This window comes from Aquila chrysaetos, chromosome 9, assembly GCF_900496995.4.
Source record: "Aquila chrysaetos chrysaetos chromosome 9, bAquChr1.4, whole genome shotgun sequence".
In the NCBI taxonomy this organism is placed as follows: domain Eukaryota; kingdom Metazoa; phylum Chordata; class Aves; order Accipitriformes; family Accipitridae; genus Aquila; species Aquila chrysaetos.
Window position 1 is genome coordinate 44,012,894 of NC_044012.1, and position 22,652 is coordinate 44,035,545.

The window sequence follows — 22,652 nt, forward strand, 5'->3', positions numbered from 1 at the left end:
TTCTCTCTTCCTTCTTTAACACAAAGTGGTGATTCTTAATCTGTTATTAATAGCTAGAGCAGGTTTCTGCTAAGCACTTTGTAAGAAACAGAGCAGGAAAACATTGTCCTTCACACCTACTGCTTGCGTATTACTGCTATATGCATAAGATCTTCTTACTTTAGGCTTGTTGATTGGTACAGATACCTAAACACTGCAGCTGTGTGGTCTTTTAAAGAACAGCAAACTGCTTCTTTCCATGGCATACCTAGCAGATGTGATAACAAGGGCTTGCAGTAGTAACCCTGGATGGGCAGCAAAGCTCCTTTGGGAAGACACTTGGACTCCTGTTGCTGGGGCAGGCGTTCAGGTTACTTGCTTACTTTCTCCAGGGATGCTCCCTACGGCGTTTGGTGATGTTGGGCTGTAAGTGCAGCCGTGTTTTCAGAAGTGCGGTGGTGGGCACTTCCCAGCTGACTTGGTGCTTTGTGCCTGTCGCTTATCTGAGCACAGAATTAAGAGTATTTGTCACAGCAGAAAATATCCATGGCAACTAATTCGCCAGTTCTGTGAATCTTCATGATTTTTGAAGTTTCTCTCTTTCTGTGAAATGCACAGGGGTGGTTCCACAAACTTTTTTTTTCAGGTCTTCCGCAACTGTCAGGAGTGATGGCTCTTCTTGGAAACGTGTGAAAAATACACCGGTCCCAATTCGGAAGACAGGGTGAGTTTGGGTGCGTTTGGGTGCATTTGGCTGCGGAATGGATATGGGTGACTGAGGTATGCTCATGCCAGTAGGATAGAAACAGGCCCCTTATCTCCAGATGGAGTGTGCATGAGTGGGGTTTACATGATTAAATAAGCACCTTTTTGTCTTAAAAATGTGGAGATGTTGTGCAGCAGGTGGGGGTGCCACCTGTGCCTGCAGCTTGTTAACAGTTAATGAAGTTAAGTTTCAGCCTTTGGTTTGAAGTCCTGTTTGGAGGCATCTGGTGATGGCATCATGCGAGTGCTTGGGTGGTGCTGCATGGCTAGGTGTCAGGGCTGTGTACTTCAGAAGCCTCATCCTTTTTTTAAAAGACAGAGACCTTCCACCTCTGCTGTTTCCAAGTGTGTGTGTTACTGTGACTGATGCTGGATGCTGTTTATCCGCCATTTGTTATTCCCATGTTACTACTGAGGTGTTCCTCAGCAGAGCTTGTGGAGCAAAAAAAGCACTACAGGTTTATAGTGTGTGGTCAGGTGAAACTAATATGTGGCTTTATTTTATCCAAAAAGTTTTTTCCTTTCCTTGTCAGTTGGGTCTCCTGTGGTCTATGTTGGTGAGAGACTGCTGCAGGCTCTGTATCTTTGAATCTCTCCTGGGATGTAATTTTTATAAGCAGGACGGAATAGAGTGCTCAAACCAAAAGTCATTTTGCGATGGTTCAAAAGGTGACAATCATCTTAATACTGTATAATTTGTATTAAGCATGCGCAGCGCACTTATCAGCTCACGCTGCTGAATTGTATGGTACTTTCGCTGTCTTGAGACAATGCGTAGGGCCCCCTTTTGAAGCTGGTGTAGTGTTAAATGCTCATAGTAGCCATATCCTGTCAAGGATTGATTAGGAGTACTGTATGGCTTGATATTTATTAAGAGTGTAGTGTTTGAACATATAATTTGATTTTTTTTTTTGTAGATGTGGTAAGATTACACTGCATTAGTCCTAGTATTTGCTTTATAATGTCTTTATTAATGGGTGAGTGCACTCACAGCCAGTCTGTGGATGATACCAAATGGAGCAGAGAGGCTGCTATGTCAGAAGGCAGGTCTGGGTTTCAGAAGGACCATGGCAGGCTGGAGAAACAGGATGATGGGAACCTTGTGTTGTTCAGCAGAGGTGAACGCAAGTCCTGCCCTGGGGTAACTGGCTAGAAGGCAGCTTTGCAGAAGAGCCCCTGGGGGGTCCAGGTGGACAACAAAGTGACCAGGAGCCATCACAGGTCAGCTGTCTCTTTGGCCATGTTAGCAGAAGTGCAGCCAGCGTGTCGAGGGAAGGGACCATCCCCTCTGCTCAGCACTGGGCCGTGGGTCTGGTTTGGGGCTCCCCAGGAGAAGGCTGGAGTGGTGGAGGGATGTGGGTGTGCTCAGCCTGGACCGGAGGAGGGGAAGGGGAGACCTTACTGCTGCCCACAGCTACATGATGGGATGGTGCGGAAAGGACAGAGCCTGGCCCTGCTCATGGTGGGATGAGGCAATGGGCTGGTGTCAGAGCGTGGGAAATCATACGTGGACACAAGGAAACGTTATAATTGGGAGCGGGGGCTGAATATCGGGATAAGGGTCTGGAGAGGTGGAGGAAACTCTTGGCTATATTCAAGCTGTGGCTAGACAAGGTCCTGAGCAACCTGATGTGGTTGCTTCTGCTCAGAGCAGGAGATTGGACCTGAGGTGCCTTCCACACTCCGTTAATGTACCATTCTGTCATTATTTGGTTTCTGATGCTTAAAACTTGGTAAGTTTGCCTTCAGCTCTCCAGATAGTGATGGAGGATGAAGAAAAGCCACATCATGTCTATGGCTTGCCCTGGCAGTGCCGGGGGAGCACTGGTGATTCCTGTGTCTGTACGCTTCAGGCTGTTTCATAGACTGACTCCCCACTTCCATGGCACCCTGCATTGTTCCTGCTACAGGGGGTTCACAGTGCGAGACCCTCATTTATTCTCTTTTTTTTTTTTTCCTCCTGATTCATGTTCCACTGCCAATATCAGGGACAGACAGCTGTAGCTGGGTGCTGGCTTTGGGGAGGGCAGGAGAGCTGTGTCAGCAGAGCACCTGATGGGAAGAGCTGCATGGGCATGTCTCCAAATGTGAAGTGAGGAGAGCTGACCGGGGCTCGCAGAGCACCGGAGGTGTACAGATAACCAGTGGTTTACTGCATCCTTCTGGTCTTCGTGTTGTACCTCCTCTGCTCGCCCCACGGGCGAGAGTCACATCACGACCAGGGGAGGTGGGAAGGGGGACGGGCTGCAGGGTATGTCCCCTGCGGTCTGGGGCTCTTTTGTGCCTCACGTTCGGAAATGAGCAGAATATACTTAAAAATCTGAAAAGCCGATTTGGTCAGGAATTGGGACATTGGTGCTTTCAGCACAGCTTGAACAATGCAATCTCACCGTGTGCTCTGTGCTGGTTCTAAAGTTGATTTTTTTTAATAGTACTGAGTTTGGCTTTATAAAAGCTAGCGTTACTCATCCAGCCCCTCCAGCTCTCAATTCCTGCACTGCTTGTGGCTGTACTGCTTTTTTAAAAAAATAAGTACGGTTTTATTCTCTAAAGTTATAAGTTGGCCCTTAAAGTGAGGGAAGAACTTCTGCCTGACATTGGGACAGCCTGAGGATTGAGAAGCCAATACAAATGCACATCTGAAATTTATGATGTGATTACACTGTGCTTTACTGGTATATCATGGTTTCATTAGTTAAGGCTTATAATAAATATAGTGTTTTGCTGGGATGCTTGGGGAGGTAGAGACCTGGCTGGGTTTCTGATCCCTTTAGGAGTGGGATTTGCTTAGGAGCTGAAAGACAGAAATGTTAATATTTTCTTACCTGTTTACTTTTGCCCGTGTAGTTTCTGGGATGTCCCAGCTGTGGTGCTGCCCTTGAACTGTTTTCTGAGGACCCTGCATTCTTATGTAGGTAAACTTTGACTATGCACTGGGTGAGGCACCTACCTCTTCCTCTCTGTCCCTTTCTTTTATACCACAAGGAAAGCAGTGAAGACTTCTGCTTTGAAGTCGAAAACCTATGGATGCAAGTGCCTTAGAAGTTTAGTTTTAAATTTGGAAGTTGACTTGCAGAGGTCTAGCAAGTCATCCTTTGTTGCCCTGCAATAAGACAATTTTTTCTTCCTTACAGCTTGTAGGCATCAGGCCCTGAATTGTCACTTCTAAGTACCTTTAGATGATGCAGCACTGTATCTCAGCACAGATAAGGTCTGTAATTACTGGGTTGGATTGAATTCTACTTCACATCTGCAGCCCTAAGCTGCCTTTACAGGGCAGTAATGAAGTATCTCTCTAGCTGCCCGTATCCGATATTCTCCATTTTGGGGATATTACAAGTTAATATATTACCTGTCATCCCCTGCTTTGGAGACAGCGTAAAGCACGTGCTGTGGGAATGAGACTGATTTCATCAGGATATTTGCATTTGATTTCCAAGTGCACAATACCTGTAACAGGCTTAATGATCGTGAGAGTCAAATTCTGCTGTCAGAATGGGGCACCGAGAGCTTTAGGGAAAATTCCCTATGGATGCTGCAGGGAGGCAGTGACGCATTTGTAGTGAAGCCCTGGGAGCATGGCAGTGGAGCTTTCCTCTGTAACATGACTGCTGTGCTGTGCCCTGTGTTTCACAGGGTAAGGCTGGATGGTTGTAATGGGAGTAGGAGCTGCATAATCTTTAACGTAGTGTGGTTTTAATGTTGTTGTGAACTTGGTCTGAGGTGTTCCTATGATGAAGATTTTCAATTTCAGCAGGAATGCCTTTGAACATATTCCTTGGCCAGATGAGACTATGGGATAAGGTTTTGTTGATCAGACTTTTGTGCTGCCCAAACCTGGGATCGATACCTTGCATTGGTTGGCAGCAGGGTGTACGTGGCTTCAGGTCCCACATTGTCTTGCTGGGGTTGGAGCCTAAGATGTGCAGAAGACTTGAGGGAGGGACTTGTTGTTAGGTGAGCTTGTGCCTCCCTCCTGCTGCCACATCAGTAGAGGTTCCCTGGTGGGAATTGCTTTAAGAAAAGCCACAGTGCATCAAGTCTTCTATCAAAAAACCCTCTTGGCTTTCCAAGGATCATTTAGAGGACATGCAAGAGTTGCTTGTGAATTGTTGATATTTAGCTTGCAGCGTGTGTCTGGGACCGCTGCCTTTTTTCCACTCTGTACTGAGTATATCTTTGTCCGACGGAAGGAGAACAGTACGAAATACAAGACCCAAGCCAGTTGTCCTGGGACCTACCAGTTGAGATGTGATGGGCTTTGGGGCGGTGGGCTTTGCTCAGTGTTGCAAAGCTGTCTTTCACCCTAAATGTTTTTACTATAGTTGCTAATGGGAGAAAATGTGGGGAGGTTTGCCTGCTTTGTAGGGGACGAAAACAAAGACAACAACATGGTGGTAATGTATGGGGTGTTGAGGGCGAGTTTATAGCCTGAGGGTTGTAAACCTAGCAGAAATGATTAAAATCACTGTCCAGTTTCACTGTGCTCCTGTGATTGAAATTAACGAAGGCACATCACACTAGCAAAGTAGGTGCAAAGTGCACCTTTTCTCTCTTTAATAAAACCTCGAGTAGCGTTTCTGCTGCGGCAGATGTCTATAAAAAGAATCTGCTCCCATGTGCAACTGTTGTAGTCTGAACAGCTTAGTTTAGTCTTAAGCAAGCATGAATGTGATGTGATCTAGCTCCCTTACTTGGGAAAAGAGCATTTTACTGCTTTTCCACTGGTGTGTACTCCTTAATATGTTGATATGGGACCATGGGAAGATTTCCTACAGTGGCCTGCCTTCTATTCCCTGTTAGAGCATTTCTTTTTATCTCTGGTAAAACAGTAAAAAAAAAAAAAAAATGAAAATTGAAGGTTTAAACCTGCTTTTCTTCCTGCACCTCCTTACAAGAATAAAGAAATAAAAATGGGCAGAGAAGGTAAGAAAAATGAGTTTTCATGCATAAAAGCACTTTGGTGTATGCTGGGAGGAAAGGAGGAGGATGAACACAGCTTTATTTTTAACCTACATGAAGTTATGCTCTGAAAACTGGCTAAGCAGTGGGCTGCTTTCCTCTGCAGCTCAGCTGGGGTCTTCCTCCTCCCTCAGGGAGACTTGTCCTGTCCACCCTGCAGCACTTCGGGCTCCTTGGGTGGAAACCTTCCAGCAGCTGAACCTGCTGGGGTGAGACCCCAGGGGCTCAGCGTCCTTCGTAGCGGCTGCTAGAAAGACATGGGACATGGGTCACTGTCCTGCCAGCACCTTCCTGGATTTACTTAAATGGAGGAGCTCGTGTATGCACAGGGTGGCTTTTAGACCAAGTTTGGCCTTTCTTGTATAGGACCTGCCTTAATGCTTGTGTATAAATGTTTGGTCTTCAATATATTACACTTCAAAGCTATGCAACAGAATTTCTCTCTTCTGTTGGCTGGAGAAAATGTAAAGCTGTGAAAAAGCTTCAGAGAACTGGTTTCCTTCTGGTGCTGAGTTGTATTGTCAATATTTGTTTTCACAGGTGTAACTATCCATATCTCATACCATACTGGGGGAGTGTGTATCAATACACTGATCGGTGTTAAGGCACACAGCAAATATCTTTCTGCTTTTCCTGTCTTCACTTTTGTTTTTTCTGCACTGGCAAAGTAACTGTCTGTTGCCCCTGTGTGTGTTAGCTCTATGCTTGCTTCATCCAGTTTAAGTTGTCCTGATTAGGGAACAAAAATCTCTTTCTTCTGTCTCAAGCAGTCTAACTTTGAAATTGTTAGAGAGGCAGAGGAGGCAGGCATTTAGAGAAGGTAAGCGTTTGATGTGTCTCCTATGGAAATGAACGTTGCTGAGGCTGAGGTCTAAAAATAAACTGTTCCCAGCCCTGTCCCTTTGACGGGAGCTGCTTGGACACAAGCTCTCAGGCACTCAGGGACAGGGGTTTTTAATGCCCTTTGTGAAGCACCAGGGCCTGGACCTGCAGTGGGGCTTTGGGACCTGCCGGCAAAATCCTTCTGCTTCCCAAGAGCCTGAGCAGCTGGGTGGGCTGGCGTGGGTCTCCTGGCCCAGCAAAGGGCCCGTTTGTGCAAAATGCGGTTTTGCTCATTAATTGCTTCTTTGCCTTTGTGGTACGTGTACAGCAGGCTTCTTTGGAAGTCCCTTGGGTTCCCAAAGTGGCTGCTGAAATGAAAGGTAGTGACTTTGAATGAAGTGCTGATGCTGCTTTTGTGGATGTGAACCTTGCCTGCCTGGAGGAGAGGGATGGGACGGCAGCTGATTCTTCTCGAGAAGGTGTGAAGGTGTCCTGTGAAGTGCCGTCTGGGAGACTAGTACCTAGGCTTGGCTGTAACCAGAGGAGCACGAAGCTGGTGAGAGCGGAGGGCAGGTCTCAGACTGTGCTGAAGCAGCTCGAGTATTTCTGCATTAAAAAACTCCAAGCATCTTATTGCGCCATGGAAGTATTCTTGCAAGACAGTACACTAAAATAACACTGAAAGTCTGGTTTGAGCAGTTGGGAAATTTGCTTAAAGCTGTAACTCATCCTTGTCTGTGCGTGAGAGCAGTCCCTTGTGAAGGTCACTGACTTTGCCTTCCCTCTTGGCCATACGTTTAACTCTTCTGTTCCTGGTAACCCACGGTCAATATCCGTAGGATTTTTGCAGAAAACATATAGCCCCTGAACACTGATCCCAATGCAGAGTATTGGCATGACTCGGATCCCCAAGATAAATTTCTGAAAGCACTGATATGTGCTTTGTATGGTTGTATATTCTTGTGTGCAGGCTAGAGGGAACGTGGTGTCCCTAGTGCCAGGAGCAGTCTGACTGTCTTTGTGGCATTTACTTTGTGAAGGTAAATACAGTAAAACACTGTCACCCTGTGCTTACTTGTTATTTTGGAGTTTTGTGACAAATTATATGATACAATATAAATTATATGTAATAATAACAATATATTACTGATAATACAATATATATGATACAATACAATATCTGTGATACAATATAAATCAATTGTATCATATATATATATACACATAAATCGTATATGCATGTAAACCCTAAATTTAATACCTTGCTCTAACCATTGTAACATTTTTCTGTGCTTCATCCTTGATTGGTTTGATTGACCCTGATGAGCAGTGTTCATCTAAGTAGGCTGATGGTAATGAAAATGTGACTGTTCAGGAGGAGGTCTGGGGGCACCAGTGCTGGAAGACTTGCTTTGGGCATTTGGCCTTGCAGCTGAAGCAGCTGAGATGTGTCAGGTCTGTCCAGAAGTGATTGTCCAAGGTCACTTGGGCATCTGCAGGATTTGATCCAAGAGATCTGCCAGTCCGAATCACAGGCCAGGAAGCAGTTAACTCTTGATTTCTATTTAAAAAAACAAAACTCTTGGCACCTCCAGCAGCTGAAAAACCAGCTGCCAAAATCTTTTTATTTTTTGGGTAGTGCCATAAGGAATGGGAAGGATCTTACATTGTGTTACACTGCCCCATGCACTCAATTGCAGATATGTTTTAAGGTCCTGCTTGCATTTTCCCCTCACTGTTTATCATTTCTTATGGAAAAAATTGCTGCTCACTGGATTGCTGAGCTCTGCACTCCCCAGGAGCGTGTCCTCAAAGGATAGTCTGATCATTTCATAGATAATGGACATCATGGAGGTACCTTGTATACCTAAGTGTCTCTTTCAGTTTTCAAGTTCATGCTCCCTTCTTCTGCTCAGACTTGGGTAGCAATTTTATGCCCACTACCCAGCCACTTAAATCGGTTCTGAAAGGCAGGCAGCTGCCTACGCTGGTCTCTGTGAAGAAGAGGTAATTGCTACCTACCAAAAGTAGGATATGCTGATTATAGAGCTGAACACTTTTTTTTGTTGCGGAATAAAGTTTCTGGGTGGTTGCAGGAGGCCTCAGAAGTTGCTGTTGTCTGCTGACATTAAGTATTTGCCTTGAGCAGAAGCAGCTGCTTGTCATGTTTGGTGAGAAAATGCAACTGAATGAACCGCTCTCCAAATCTGTGCTGGGTGCACACCTAGAAACCAGCCTTCACACTGTACAGTACATAAACCTAGAGCAAGGCAGTTGCTGAACTGAGGAGTTCACAGTAAAGGGCTGAGAAGCAATAGTTAGATTGGGTTTTAAATGTGAAGTTTTAGCTTTGTCTTCTTGTGCCTAGGCCTTAAAATAGAGGAAGAAATATGTCTATACAACCATGTGGGCTTTGCATCTAGATATCTATCAGTAAGAAATACTTCATACAGAAAGAAATTTTGTGCTATAATTTTAGCGTTGTTTGAAAATTGGCAAAAAGTCAGAAGTGTGATGACTTTAAAGTCGTGTTCAAGGTCACAGGCCATAATTCATGCAGTGTCTCTGAAGAAAATTTATTTATGTTGATGGTAACTTGCATAAACTTGCAGCCATGGAAAAATTCTTGGAAGCAAGCTCTTCTATCCACAGTTGATCTCAGAAAGACTGGGTAGGTCTTGTGCTCAAAGCAAATATACCCCTAAACTCTATAGTCTGAAAAAACAGGATATTTTTACCATGCTGAATATCCTAAGTATGAAAGCACATTGGTGGGATAGGAATAAAAATCAGGTCTTAATGTTGTCTGTGCTGTGCCCTGTGTGCTCTTATGTTCTTTGATGTAGTGGTGAGAAAATATAAACATGACCTGACTATGGCTGGTCTTTATTCTGATCATTTAACCCAATTCCCAAGGGCTGGAGAACCTGTGAAAACTTAAAAGCAGAGGCTGTAACAAGAAAAATTACTGCTTGAGGCTCTCATCTGCTGTATTGCATTTATTTCAGCGTTCTTGTGCAGTAAGAGCATTTGTCAAATTAACCTTGTGTATGGTCATTTGTCGGTTGTTCATGTTTAAAAATGAGCCAGCTAGCATGTAAGTCATGCATCGCCCAGGCCTTAGTTTATACTAACTTCTGTGGAGATGATAGGATCTGGACCAGACCTTCCATAAACTTTTAATTGATGCAGTAAACTTGGCAGCAGTACTGCCCACAAATTTTGGTGGGTTTTTCCCCCTCTGGATCTTTAGCATTTTTGCTTGGAAAGTAATGAAGACAGTAAACTGGGAGGCTTCCTCTGCCATTTTTAGAAGAGGTGAACAGGGTTTCTAACAGGGTTCTCTTGAATGCTGAGTGTGTGCCTGCCTCCGGCGAAGCTGCCAGCATCCCTGCTGGGCTGTAAGCTCCGGGCTCTGTCTGGCAGTTGCAGTTTGGCACTTTCTCACGCGTGGTTGTAGTTACCAGAATGTACACCTGAACCAGGGTTTTATCTTTGGAAATTACAGCTAGGCAACTAGTCAGAGAAGAGCCTAAATGCGAGGAAATCCAGTGTATTCAAAATACAGGTGAGGGAGTGCTGAGGGTGATACTGGCATGCCTGGTGCTAAAGACAGCTCTCTGTTTTCCCCAGAAGCTTTTTGTTGTTGTGCCTAATGGCATTACAGTCATCGGCATCGTCGCTGCAGGAGATGCAGCTCCATACGCAGAGCCCGGCTTGCTGCAGCCTTCCTGCTGCCTGGCTGTACAGCAGTGGCTTTGCTAAAGCTGCTGACCTTGAGTTTTGGATTTTTTGGATGAGATGGACAACTGTGTGTGATGTCTGCTCTATCAGCTGCAGGCTGACTGCTGTAAGTGCGACACTTGGGACTCTGGTATGCTCTTAGGGGGTTTCTTTCTGGCCAAGTACTAAGGTATTTTCCCAACCAGATACACTTTTGTTTGCTTTCCCTGTGCCGAGTTCCTTTACAGCCTTTAATTTTGCTTCTGTTGGAAGGGGAGGAGTGAAAGCCCTTTTTGGGAAGCTGGAGGAAAGTGTTGCGTTAGAGCAAAGCTGTGGCTGTACAGCATCACACCAGTGTGGAGAGCTTCTCTTGCCCTACAGAACAAGGTGACGGTTCACCCTGGGGAGCAGGTGAAGCTGCTCACCCAAACCAGTGGCTTGAAGAGCTCTTTCTGGGTGCCTGTGTTTACAGGGCTGATATCCTTATCAGCCAGGGCCACCACCAGCCTCTCCAGAGGTGGAGAGGAGATAGCAGGATGTGGTGGGAGGAGTGGGGAAGCTTGTTGGTAACTGTTTTTTTTTTTTTTTTAAACTTGTTTTATTCTTTCTTTTTTTTTTTAAATTTTTCATAAAATACCCAACATAAAGGCCCTTTGCCAGACTATATCTTGCACTTGCTGGTCTCTGTGTGGTGGCTTACAGTTTTTTTCCTGCTGACCACTGCTGAGGTTTCCTGTCAGAAAACCTGCACTGTGCACATGGGAGAGTCATAAGTGTGTTATAAAAGCTAATCCTGAAGAATATGCATCTGAATAGATTGCTTTTAGAGTATCTTTTTATTTGGGGTGGAAGTCTTGTGGGTGGGAGCCCAGTTGAAGCAGAACATCTCCTCTTTAGGGTACAAGGAGCAGGGAACTGTGGCACGTCTATGCATTTTGATGTGGTTCTGATGTTAGCAGTAGAAGCACTTACAAGTCTGTGTGCATTTATATATGCTTTACACACTGTTTTCTCAGGAAACAAGAGGCCCTGTACTTGGGCACCCTGCTCAGATATATTATATATTTGGAGGAGATTGCCTGCTGGTGAGCCAAATGGGGCTAGCTGCGCTGTTCAGCCATCTAGCCAGCAGGTTTGCCACACTTTTATTTAAGAAAAGAAGCAGGGGGAAGCCTGGGTGGTTTCAGAGATGCTTCAGCTTGGCAATGTTGTCAGTTTTCTTGACCTGACTATTAGATCTGTATACTTTGCCAGCAGTGAGTTTTCCGAGACTCACTGTTACACTGAAGATGCCTCTGACCTGGAAGTGCTAACGTACACAAAATGTGCTCATGAGACTTTGCATTAAACCTTTATGGTGCACAGTGTCAGGGATGAGTGCGGTGCCTTGTCCTACACTGCAGCAGTGTGGGTGAGAATGTCTTTCTGACAAATTACTTTCCTTGAGCTCCCTTATAGTTTTTTTTTTTTTTTCCTTTTTGTGAAGCTTGAAGAGACAAGGTCTATTTGTAATGATGCGAAGCAGAAGCGTCTTCCAGATTTTTCCTTGCAAAGGCTTGCCCTGCACTGGAGTAGGTGCTGCAGCCAAACTAAAGTGGCAAAGCAGTGGAGAAAGGAGTGTGAAATCCAGATTGCTTCTCTTATTGCATCCATCTATTTACGGGAGAGATTTACAGTAATGTCACTCCTAAACCCTTGCTTGGCGACAATGTGCGGTGTTGACTGAGGCTTATTGGTGTTGGGTCCCATGTGCAGGTAGTGGCTTGTCCCAGAAGCTGGCTTGGGAAGCTGCTGGATGGGTCGGGGCGGGGGAGAATTGTCTCGTGATCTGTGGAGGCGGTGGGTGCCTGAGCTGCGGGCATCCCTCCGGCTGGCGAGGATTGCAGCCTGGATTGCAGGCTTTTTGCCTTAAATCTGATTGTTGCTAATCTGTTTCCATTCCAACTGCAGCCAGTTGCAGATTAATCGGCCTTTAAATAGAAGTAAATCATATCTTTTTGCAGAAATCTCAGTACAGCACTTGCTGTATGCTTGTTTGGGTTTTGTTTGTGATTTGGTAGGCTTGGTGAAGGGAAAAAGAGGAAGGAAAAAAAAAAATCTGAGCTCTTTGTCATGTGGAGCTTGCAGTTTGAGATCTGTGCTGAACCAGCTTGTGACACGCTGAATGTGAATACTGCTTACTGTGTGAGCTGGGAAAATACCTCCCAAGCCACGCGCCTGCTTTCTCTTGGGCATTTCTGTTCTGGAATTGAGTCATCGTAAAAATCCTTTTCCTTGAACCAAGGGAGTGTAATAACCCCAAGAGGTTTGGTGTCCATGCTTACATCCCCTAACTTCAGGCATGTGAGCTTTTGGCCTCAAAATAAAACCAGTTTTTAAGTGCTTTTTGGAATTTCTTGTGCATAAAATTGAATGCAGAGATTTCACTGGCTTTATACCGCCAATTATTTTGAACAAAGGGTGTGCGAAATCTCAGTTTATGGGGAAACCTGCCATGAAGTGCTTGTGCAGAGGGGTTTCTGTAACCAAGCGATGGGGCTGCTCTGCATGAAATATTTCAAACGTTCCTGTATCAAGGACAGGATGCCAGTGTCTGTGAAATCGAGCACCAGATTTCAGTGTGGATGAACTGCTCGGGCTCAGAGGACCCTGAAGTAGCAGCAGCGTGAGGCTGGAAACCAGTGCCGAGGTGGGGAGGGAACTGCTGGCCGGCGCGGGCGATGCTGGGGAGGTGGCGGTGGCACAACAGCCTTTTGTTGGCAGGGCGAGACGGAGAGCGCGGCTTCTGTCCCTGCGCCCTGTGGAAACGCCGGTGGGTGCTGGCTGTGCCGCCAGTGTCACCGAAGGATCGGAGAGCTTGACCTAATCCAGATAGGCTTGTTAGACTATGAATTCTGCATGGAAATCCTCATGCATTGTCCAGAGTTGGTTTGTGCTTTGTGGAATGCAAGCAGAGAACAGCATCCCGTGGGAAGAGCGAACCTTGCTGCTCAGCCGCCCGGCAGACGGGCACAAATGGCCTTTCCTGCACCATGAGGGCTTGTGGCTGCATCGTCTTTTGTACTGCCCCCCACTCTTGGTAATGAAAGAAAATCCCCTGAGAGAAATTTCCATCCTCAGTTAATTAAGAAGAGAATCAGTCTGATTACCCTTGTGGACTGTGGTCGTTGTTCTGCATCATTTTCAAAAAAAAGAAGAAAAAAGGTGCTGAAAGTATTTCAATGCATTGCTTTTATTGTGAGCCAGGCTGAGTGTAAATCCATTCGGTATGTCTTCTTTTCTGTCCCCATCTATTGCATTGCCCAATTCTGCTTATTTTATTTCCCTGTCCTTGATTTCTGTTCTTGCCTCTGCCTACGGCAGTCTCTGCAGCTTACTGTAAAGGGCATTTCCCAGTTATGCAGCTAGTATAAATATTTCTTTATTGCTCCAGAGTCCTCAACTCAGTTAATGATAGAATATTTTCCAGTGTGATGGGAAAATGAAATGAATAAACTGGTTTCAACTTAGTCCGTGAAAGATACAGTAGGAAAAATAGGTCTTAATCTCTGAGTCAGGAGAGGTCAGTGGTGTAAGAAGCAGCGAGGCTGTCATCTGTGAGGCTTTCCAGCTGCTTTCTCTTGCAGGGGGGACAGGAGTTAAAGTGTTTTTTGTGTGAACTTCTGAATGTTTCCAGCTTGCAATATAGTGGAGGAAGCGAAGGCAGAGTTGAGAGTGGTCCCTGTGTAATCGGGTGTGGAGTGATAAGAGGAGTCAAACATCTGCACTTTGGCCACCAGAGAATGGTTTTCATGTTGTGCACAAGGTTAATGGAAATGAAATAATCTTCTTCTTGTACAAACACGAGTATGAGAGGTCTGCACAATTTCTATATTAAATGCCTGCGTTGTTTTGAAATATTGGTAGAAATAGCAGCAATTAGCAGACTCAGCTAGCAGGATGCTTTGCAGCCGTTTATAGCTGGGTTTCCTACTTTGTTTCTGGTGATGTACTGCTTCTCTGTCAGAAAAATGCCCATGTTTAAATGAGTTTCAATATGCATTTGTGTTTTTTCTGGTAGTTACAACAATACCTGCCCTCTTTCACCAGTGTGTCCATGGTCATGCAATGCAAGGTAGGAGCACAGCGATCTGTGCCTGTGTCTTGGACCGCTGTGCTTTGCAGGGCGTGATGCTTTTCCACAGCCCTCCGCAGAGAAACCCTGCGGTCTCCCTGGGACTGGGATATGCTGAACTGCTCCCCACGTGCACATGCTGAGGACTTACTTCCCCCCCCCCCTACCCCGGGAGGGAATAGGCTGTCAGGGAGCCCTAAGCAGATGCAGGAGCAGGACTGCTCTCTCTAACTGGGGGAAGTGCCTCCTGTATTGCTTTGCAGTCCATCTGCTATGCTATGTGTTTCTCTTGCCTTGCTCTCTTCTTGATAGATAAGGATGGAAATGTTTATCCTCATCGTCTTGCTGAGAAAACTGGGGAATGGATATGAAGCCTGCTGATGTTTACCCAGTGGCGTGTGATCGCTAAGCTGTAAGGTGATGCTGGGCTGGCTGAATTTGGTAGGGTGGCCAGGGCAGCCGGGATGGAGGTGTTCAGGGATGGTTGACAACAGTTGTCTTGCTGTAGCACCCTTCAGTTCTTGGGCTGTGAGTTCTGATTTGGGTCCTTGAGCTGCTTTGACACCAGAGGTGTACTGGCATCTCCAGACCAACGTGTTTATCAATCCCATCCTTTCCGGATCTCCTGGTGTGTTGGAGAGTGCCCTGAGATGTTGGGTCTGTGCTGCAAGGGCGCGGTGTTTACTTCTGGCTGTGTTGGATTGGTTTTGGGTGTGATCTGCAGCACCAGTGCAGAAGCCTAGATTTGTAATTTTGTTGAGACATGACAGCCAAAAAGTGTTTCCAAGTTCCTGGCTTTTCGAATACAGTGTGGTGGTGGAGCTCACTGGGGAAGCTCCTTGAGAAGTCTGTTTGCCAGCTCCAGAAATGGACCTGGGATTTGTGTCCAGCTTCATGCCATGTGCGTAGTGGCAGTGTTGCTCTAAGGTCTCTGTACTTCACATCCAGAGACTCAAAAAAACCCCCAAACCACAAATAATTTCACTCTCTTCTGTGAGAGGCTGTGACTTTTCCTTTTAAAACTCTTCATATGTTTCTTATTTTCTCCCTAAATCCTTCATAACAGAGGACAAGCCAGGAACATCCCCCCCTGGCAGTGAACCGTTTGGCTCTGTCCCTGTGCTGTGTTGATCGTCCCAGCCAAAGCACGTGAGCTGCAGGAACAGGTTGTCAGGGTGTTGCCAGCGGTGCTGGGGAGGCTGTTTCTGGACTTACACTCAAAAGTGAAACGTGGACAGTAAAACTTCCTTGCAAAACTTCAGCCGCTCATCATGAGCTGTTAAAGCTCAAGTAATCATTGAGGAGGAAAAAAACCCCAAGAAGATTGCACAGCAAGAGCAGTAGATTTTCCTGTAAATGCTATTGAAATTAGAAAATATTTCCTGGTTGGTAAGCAGTGACCAAGCAGCTGAGTGATAACCTGGCAAACCGTCTAGTGTGTCTGCTGATATCTCTTGCCTGTTGCCAGGGCTGTAGCTCACAGCAGATTTCTGTTTAAACACTCGGTGCTGCGTTCCCAAGTGAAGAATGACTCGGCTGCTTGTGAACCGTGCTGGCTTTAGCACCCTCACTTACACTGGGGGTGAATTCTTTTAAGTGTGTGGTTGGAGACTTGGAGGTTCAGATGCAGCCTCTAAAGTACATGCCCAAATTTTACTTGTTGTGGCATAACTGCAGTGAGCGAAACGCCAAGGTGAAGGTCACGCTGGAATAGGGAAGACAAGAACATGCGAGTCTTTAAATGCTGCTCACCTTGTGCTTCTCTGAGGCCGTCATGGGGAGGTGGCTGTGGCCGTCAGCATGGGGACAAGTTTGAGCCTTGCAGTGACCTACTTTTACACTGAAAAGCAGAACGGCTGTAACAGTGATAAGATGGGAATCTAGCATTTAAGTTGTAGAATCAGGTGCGTTGGTTACTGAGGCTTATAGCAAGAAAATGATTTTGAGATTATAGGAGAGGTCTCTAGGAAGAGGGAGCGAGTGTACTTCGGGAGGTAATTTTTCTGGGTGTAACTTAAACTGTGTTTGGATTTTTCTGTAAAGGTGCCTAGCAATACGGAGTGATGCTGGAACCCATAAGCAGGCAGTATTGGCCCTCCCAGCTTAGGAGAGAAGCCTCAGGCCAGTGTTTGCGTAGCATTCTGCTGAGTTTTTGCGGATAAGCCGGTTTGGAGAGCTGTGCACTTGCTAGCCTGAGTGTTTTTAGCACCCTTGTGAAGCTGGATGCTCGTAGCCAGGATGTAACGTAACAAGGTCCCTACACGTGTCATACCCGCTCTGCTCGGTTGAACTGAAGTAGCTCTTGAGCTGCCAGGGTGGCAGCTGTATGCTCTGGTCTCAGAGTCGGGCTGCTGTGCTCTCCCTGACCTCCTGGTCGGTGCTCAAGCTATAAAGCATGCTGAAATGCTGCTGGTCGCCTGGAAAGTGAGTGCTGTGCAGAGCGGTCTCAGTTCCCTGCTGGGGTTCTTTGCCTGATCCTGTCTGAGCTGCGAGAAAAGGAGAAGTCGAGTTTTAGGAGAGACGAAGCTACCCAGAAATGGTGTTGAGCCTTGCTGGTGGAAAGGAAATCTTAGCAGAGAAATTCCACAAGCATCCGTTGTGCTTGCTTGCTTTAAGTGAACCATGTTTGGGAGCAGAGTGTGAGCTGGGGCTGTTTATTGCTTGCTGCGTCCTATTAACTTCCAGCAGAGCTGCACAGTTATAGTTACAAAATCCATATGAGCACCATCTTACCAGCATCTGAAGCTAAATCTTTGGCTATTACAATATCATCGAAACCAAAGCTGTGGAGCTAGTAGATGAAAAACATTTTATTATCTACTTTTTCACCTTCTTCTCTTTGTTCTGTTGATAAATCTGTCTTCTGAGCTCTTACAAAGGAATTTCATTGTTTTATATATAGTAAGATTTCTTACAGTTGTTGAAAAGTGGGAGCATCTTTCTCTTGCATAGTGCTGGCATACTGAGCAGCCTCGTGTAGTTCAATTATTCCTTCAGAACTGGAAAGCAGGTCTTTAGATTGTGATTTGCTCTTCTTTTATTGCACTGTGGCATGTAGCTGATCTGTCAGGGTGCAGAATATGGGCTGCTAAAATTTAGACTCCAGGAGTTTTATACGAAAGCCTTTTTAAGTAACTGATGATGCTAAGTTGTTTTGTCAAGCTCTGTATGTTTAGATTTGTGGTATTAAAGTAGCTGAAGCAGCTTTTCCAGTCCAAAAAAAAAAAAAAAAAAAGAAGAGAGAGAAATGCTGCAAATAATATTTTAACAGCAAGAAGATCTTTGAAAGTTTTTGCAAAATCCGGCATTCTGCAAATGGCTGTGATATAAGAGCTTTGCTGTACTTGTGGGTAGGGTGCCTGAGTGATGATGCCAATCTGAAATTTCTATTACTGTGTCCTATGTGCTGTCGAAATAAAAAAAGCAAATACGGCTGTATTCAGAGCAGCATCTTCTGACAGCTTTGACAAAATCTGTGCAGGAATTGGGACCTGTGCATCCAGAGCAGGTTCGACAGCTGAAATAGGGATCTGCTGGCATCATGATAAAGTGTATTCATGCTTTTAGAGTAAGAAATCTGCTTTCTGATGATCCTAATGCATCCATGAGCAGCGCTGTTCTTGCCACAAGAATGATTTTGGGAATAAGCCATGACGTCTGTCTCCACAGTTCATGGCCTTTTTTGTCTGGAGCCATGTGCCCGAGCTGTGCAGCCCCCGGCAGGGCACAGTAGCCTGAGCCTTGGTTAATAGCTCAAGGCTTGCATGGAGCTTGCCGTGGTGCTTTGAGGATCTCGCTGCTGTGCTCTGGTGGGGAGAAGGGGTTATGTTCACCCAGGACGTTAGCTTTCCCCTTGCTGGATGGGAGCTTTAGTCCTCCCTGCTTTTTCAACACCTGCAGGTATTTTTTTTTTTTTCCTCATGTTGCATAGCCCCTCTCTCTGTGTGTGTTGGCAAGGGCTGTATGCAAGGCAGTCCTCTTCCGTCTCTCCCACGCACAGCTATAATTTTATGTCTCTGAAGGCGAATCCCATCAATTAGCTCTGTGAGGGAGCAGCAAAAAAATCCCAGATATTCAGCTGCATCCACCTCTGTGTGGCCTATGTCCACGTTTAACCTCCCTTCAGCTTTTTTGCAGCCTGCCCACGTGCTTTCCCATATGTGCAGCGCTCAGATTATTGCAGAAAGTTGAGAATCAGAAAATCTGCCTGGATCACGTTATGCAATAGTTGAGCTGCTAGTGGTGAATAAGCAGATCCATCTGACCACGAGTGCTTCTGAAGGGCACCTCTTATTTTTTTCCTGCATGCGGACAGAGGAGATTGCTTGCTTGTTGGCTCAAGGCTGGGTCAGGCGCCTGCCTCGTGTGTGGGTGCTGATTGATAGGAATTGATTTCCCATGCAGATTGGGAGGGGAAGGTAGCTTAAAGAACAAAAACCCGTACTGAAACCGTTTTCTTGGGTGGGAGAGCAAGGCTGTTTAATACGACTTAAATTGATTTAGTGAAGTCACCTTGGAGACCTTTTGTGTAGAAGAGAAAATCATTTTAGCTGTTCTCTCAAGGTGGGAAGTAATCCTTCCTGGGAACACATCAGTACGTGCTGCATCACAAGGAGGATGACTTTGGAAATGAAAACAGGTGCTTGATTTCATTTGGAGCCAAATTCACCCCCTGTGCAAGCAAGCATAACCCCACTGTACCTTGGGTTTGAACTTAACCTGTGGTGCCGTGAGACATGGACCGTAAGTCCTGAGGAGATACCAAGAGGCTTTCGTTTCTGCTCGGCTTCTGTGCGTGTCGAGCTCGGGTGTGGCCCTAGGTTAAATCTGTTCTGCAAAACGGTGTCAGGGCTGAGCAGATGAGAGAAGTTCTTGGAATACTGTAGCTGGGGTTGCAGGGATTTGGAGATTTGAGGTCATGTTCAGCCAAAATGGCTTCCTTCTGCGTAACACACAACCCCAGCAATAAGGTTGGCAGTGAGCATCGCTCTGAATTGCTGCCCGTTCTCCCCTGGTAGGGACCATATCTCTATCCCATAATGAACTCCAATCTTTCTGAAAACAACTCTAGGCTATGCCTGTAAGACTTCCTTCAAGAGACCTGGAGACTCTTGCCTGGTGATGCGTTCCTTGGGGAGCAAGAGCCAAGGTCTTGCTCTCCTGCTGCATCAGCACGTGGAGCAGGGCCAGAAGGTTTAGGAGCCCGTGGTGGCTTTTACAGATGCCACATGCCAACTGCGTTGGTAATCAGAGATACGCCGTACCCCTGCCCGTGTGACGTGATGGGGCTGTCGCTGTGCTCGAGGCCACGGAGAAGGAAGCAACGTGCAAACCGCCTTGAACCTTTTGGGAATTAAGGGTGATGCTCCTGGCACGTGGGGATGGTCTTGTACTTGCCGAGCTGGTGTTTCGTGTCATCATGTAAGCTTCCAGTGCTCAGCAGCTGATGACTTGTTCAGCTCCTGGCTTTAAAGATGTGACTTGATTTTAAAATTTTGGGAAAGCCGTGACCAGTGATCAGTTTTGGACTTCAGTGCATTTATGAAGGTGTCATTAGTGACCTGAGAGTTAAGAAGAGCTGTGCAGCAGGGTGATGGGTGGCTGCTGTTGAGATGGAGGGAGGCTGTTAGCGGTGGAAAAAAGGAGTAACTGGGAATGCCCTGATAAAATGTGAAGCTGAATGAAGATGGGGAGGATTCTGCGCATACAGGAGGATCAGGGTCAGAGGGAGGAGAGACTTGGCATTGCTATGTGAGGATCAGCAAAGACATCTGCCCAGCTGAGGCACCTTATATCCACGTGAGGATGAACTATGACTTTTTGGGTCTGGGGGTGCCGTATTTTTAGGAGCAAATAGCTGGGTTAAGACACCTAGGATAAAGAAACAAGAAGGGGAGAAAAATAGTGGAAGTGTGGTGGAGAGAGAGAGATCGGACTTTTGAAGCAGAGCTATGTAACTGGTGATTCAAGGCTGTGAGCAAGGGTGGTTTTCTGCTTCTGGAGCCTGAAGCAGCCTTATGCATCTGGGATGAAGTCTTCTCGGTGTTAGGTGCTTTATCATGCAACAAATAGCCTTGAAGCCTTCAAAACCAGTTAGAAGTGGTTTTTGTCCCCTCTCCTTTTGTACTGTTTCGAGACTACTTCAAGTAACAAGGTTGAACTTCTTTAAAAAGCACTCAGGTGCCTGAGGAGCACCAGATCTTCGCTGGACCTTGTGCTCTGAGTGACTTCACTGCCCTGACCAAATGGTTTCGGAAGGGTCACCCTCACGCATGGAGCTTGTGCCACCTGCTTCTGGCCGATGCAAACTGCTCTGTAGAATGCCGAGGCTGATGAGGTGTGATAAGGCAAGAGCCTGTCCTGCCACTGAACCTGGTGGTTCCCTTTGTACTCCGGGGGCATTTCAAACAGCCATCCATCCACGAGAACTGAGGAATGATGGACTTGAGGACTGTGCTGCTAGGCTCGGTGGGAAGGAAAGGAGCAGGTAATTCCTACAAATGGCTGCGATTCCTCCTGCTACGGCAACTCAGTGAGCAACTGTGTAGTAATGTATTTTGCTGAAATGCTAGCAAAATCCTTGCAATGATTGTCTGACATCTACCCGATTCCAGCATGTCTTAATGTCAGGAAAAATGTTGGGGAGAGGACTCTGGAAATGATTTGGACAACAGGCATTTAAAAGTACATGAGGCTCATATATCCTATGATAGCATCATCCTGCTCCCATCTCTTTCATCCAGGATGATCACCTGGACTCAGGGGGATTTAGGGTCTTTAAAACTCTCCTAGGACGTTTGATACGGGTGAAAATGGTGAACACGCTGGGCAAGATTAAACTGTGCCATGGGAAGTGATAGCCAGAAGTAGAAGGGAGGAAAACGTGAAGGAACTGAATTTTCTAGTGTTAATCATGTCTGTTCTACATCAATTCTTTAATGAGGTTGGTAGTATGGACAAGCCGGGAAGGATCCCACCTTGCTGCACAGCTTAAATGCAAGGTGGTAAGTGGTTCATGGGTGCTGGGGGGGGAAGTATGGAACGTTGTGGACCCAGAAATGGCCTAATGACAAGTGTGTTTATTGTAGTCCCACTTTCAGGGATAAGCAGTGTGGTAAGAGGGAGAGGGCACTGGGCAGCGGGAAGGGGGTCAGGGTGGGTAGGAATGAGGATTGAGGGATGGGTATGCAGCAGAGCTGAATGGGATGGGAAAGAGGATGGACAAAATAAAGTAAAAGATGGAGTAAAGTAAATGATGGGTGGTAAAAGATGGAAAAATGCTATGAGGATCAAGGAAAACACTCTGGATTCATCCTGTCCAAAGGTCCTGGCTTACAGGTACTGCTCAGCCCTTCCTGGCTGGAAGGACCCTGGGGGTTACAGCCACTGTACCCGCTGGCTGGAGAACATGCAGCCCTGGATGGGAGCGGGGTGGTGGAAGCCAGTGGCTGTTGTGCTTGCCCTGGAGTTGGTGGGGTTTGTATGGAGTTGGTGGGGTTTGTATGGAGTTGGTGGGGTTTGTATGGAGTTGGTGGGGTTTGTATGGAGTTGGTGGGGTTTGTATGGAGTTGGTGGGGTTTGTATGGAGTTGGTGGGGTTTGTATGGAGTTGGTGGTGCTGTCAGCTCTGCCTGCGCTGGCTGGTCTGACCATGTCTGCTGGGCTGGTGGGAAATCTTGAGGACGCACTGGCTCAATGCTTGTGGAGCTATTTTAGGCATCTGCAATGCAGCAGTGGGTGTAGAGGCAGTTTTGGGACTACTTTGGCCTTTATCTTTGTGCCCAAGTGCCTTAAAAACCTACTCTTTGTGATTTTTTTTTTTTTTTTTTTTTAAAGTGACTTTAGTTGCTTCTGAAAACACTATATTAAGTAATGTTTTAAGAAGTGGCTGTCAGTTTCTATGTGGGTCTTCCACAGCTTGTATGCTTTGAAAAGTCAAAGTGTCTCTGTGTGAAAGAAGGTGGCTCTCAGCCAGTGTGACACTTGCTGCTGCTTTGGTGAGCAGGCAGTGTGGGACCAGCTGCTCTCCTGGGGTGCAAGAGCTGGCAGGGGGGAAAGAGGAAAACTAATAAATAAAAAAATTAAGTGATCATTTCAGCTTTGATAAAGCTAAAAGCCCACGGAGAGCTAAGAACGTCTGAAGATGTGGAAATACTTTTGTGATAGAGAGAGCAGCAGCTATCGTGGATGCTGGAGGGGTCATTGCTTTGAAGCGACCTGCTGTTCCTTGTCCCTGGCTGGGACCAGCAGAACTGTGGTGTGGGGCAGGGACGTGCTGTGCTCTTGTA

The 22,652-nt window shown here is 46.3% G+C and overlaps 1 protein-coding gene across 6 annotated transcripts in view; it reads left to right on the plus strand.

Moving 5' to 3' along the window:
• OSBP2 (oxysterol binding protein 2) overlaps positions 1-22,652 on the plus strand; it is a 126,331-nt gene that overhangs the window by 7,475 nt on the left and 96,204 nt on the right. For 2 of the 6 annotated variants that reach the window (XM_030024882.2, XM_041125787.1), the window contains exon 2: positions 626-703. The exons of 1 other annotated variant lie outside the window; for it this stretch is intronic. In XM_030024882.2, coding sequence (XP_029880742.1) covers positions 626-703 — 78 coding nt within the window. Of the gene's footprint in view, positions 1-625; positions 704-10,903; positions 11,384-11,609; positions 11,663-20,649; positions 20,853-22,652 lie in introns of those variants that run through there. 3 more of the 6 variants (XM_041125786.1, XM_030024885.2, XM_030024884.2) reach the window with 3 other exon arrangements.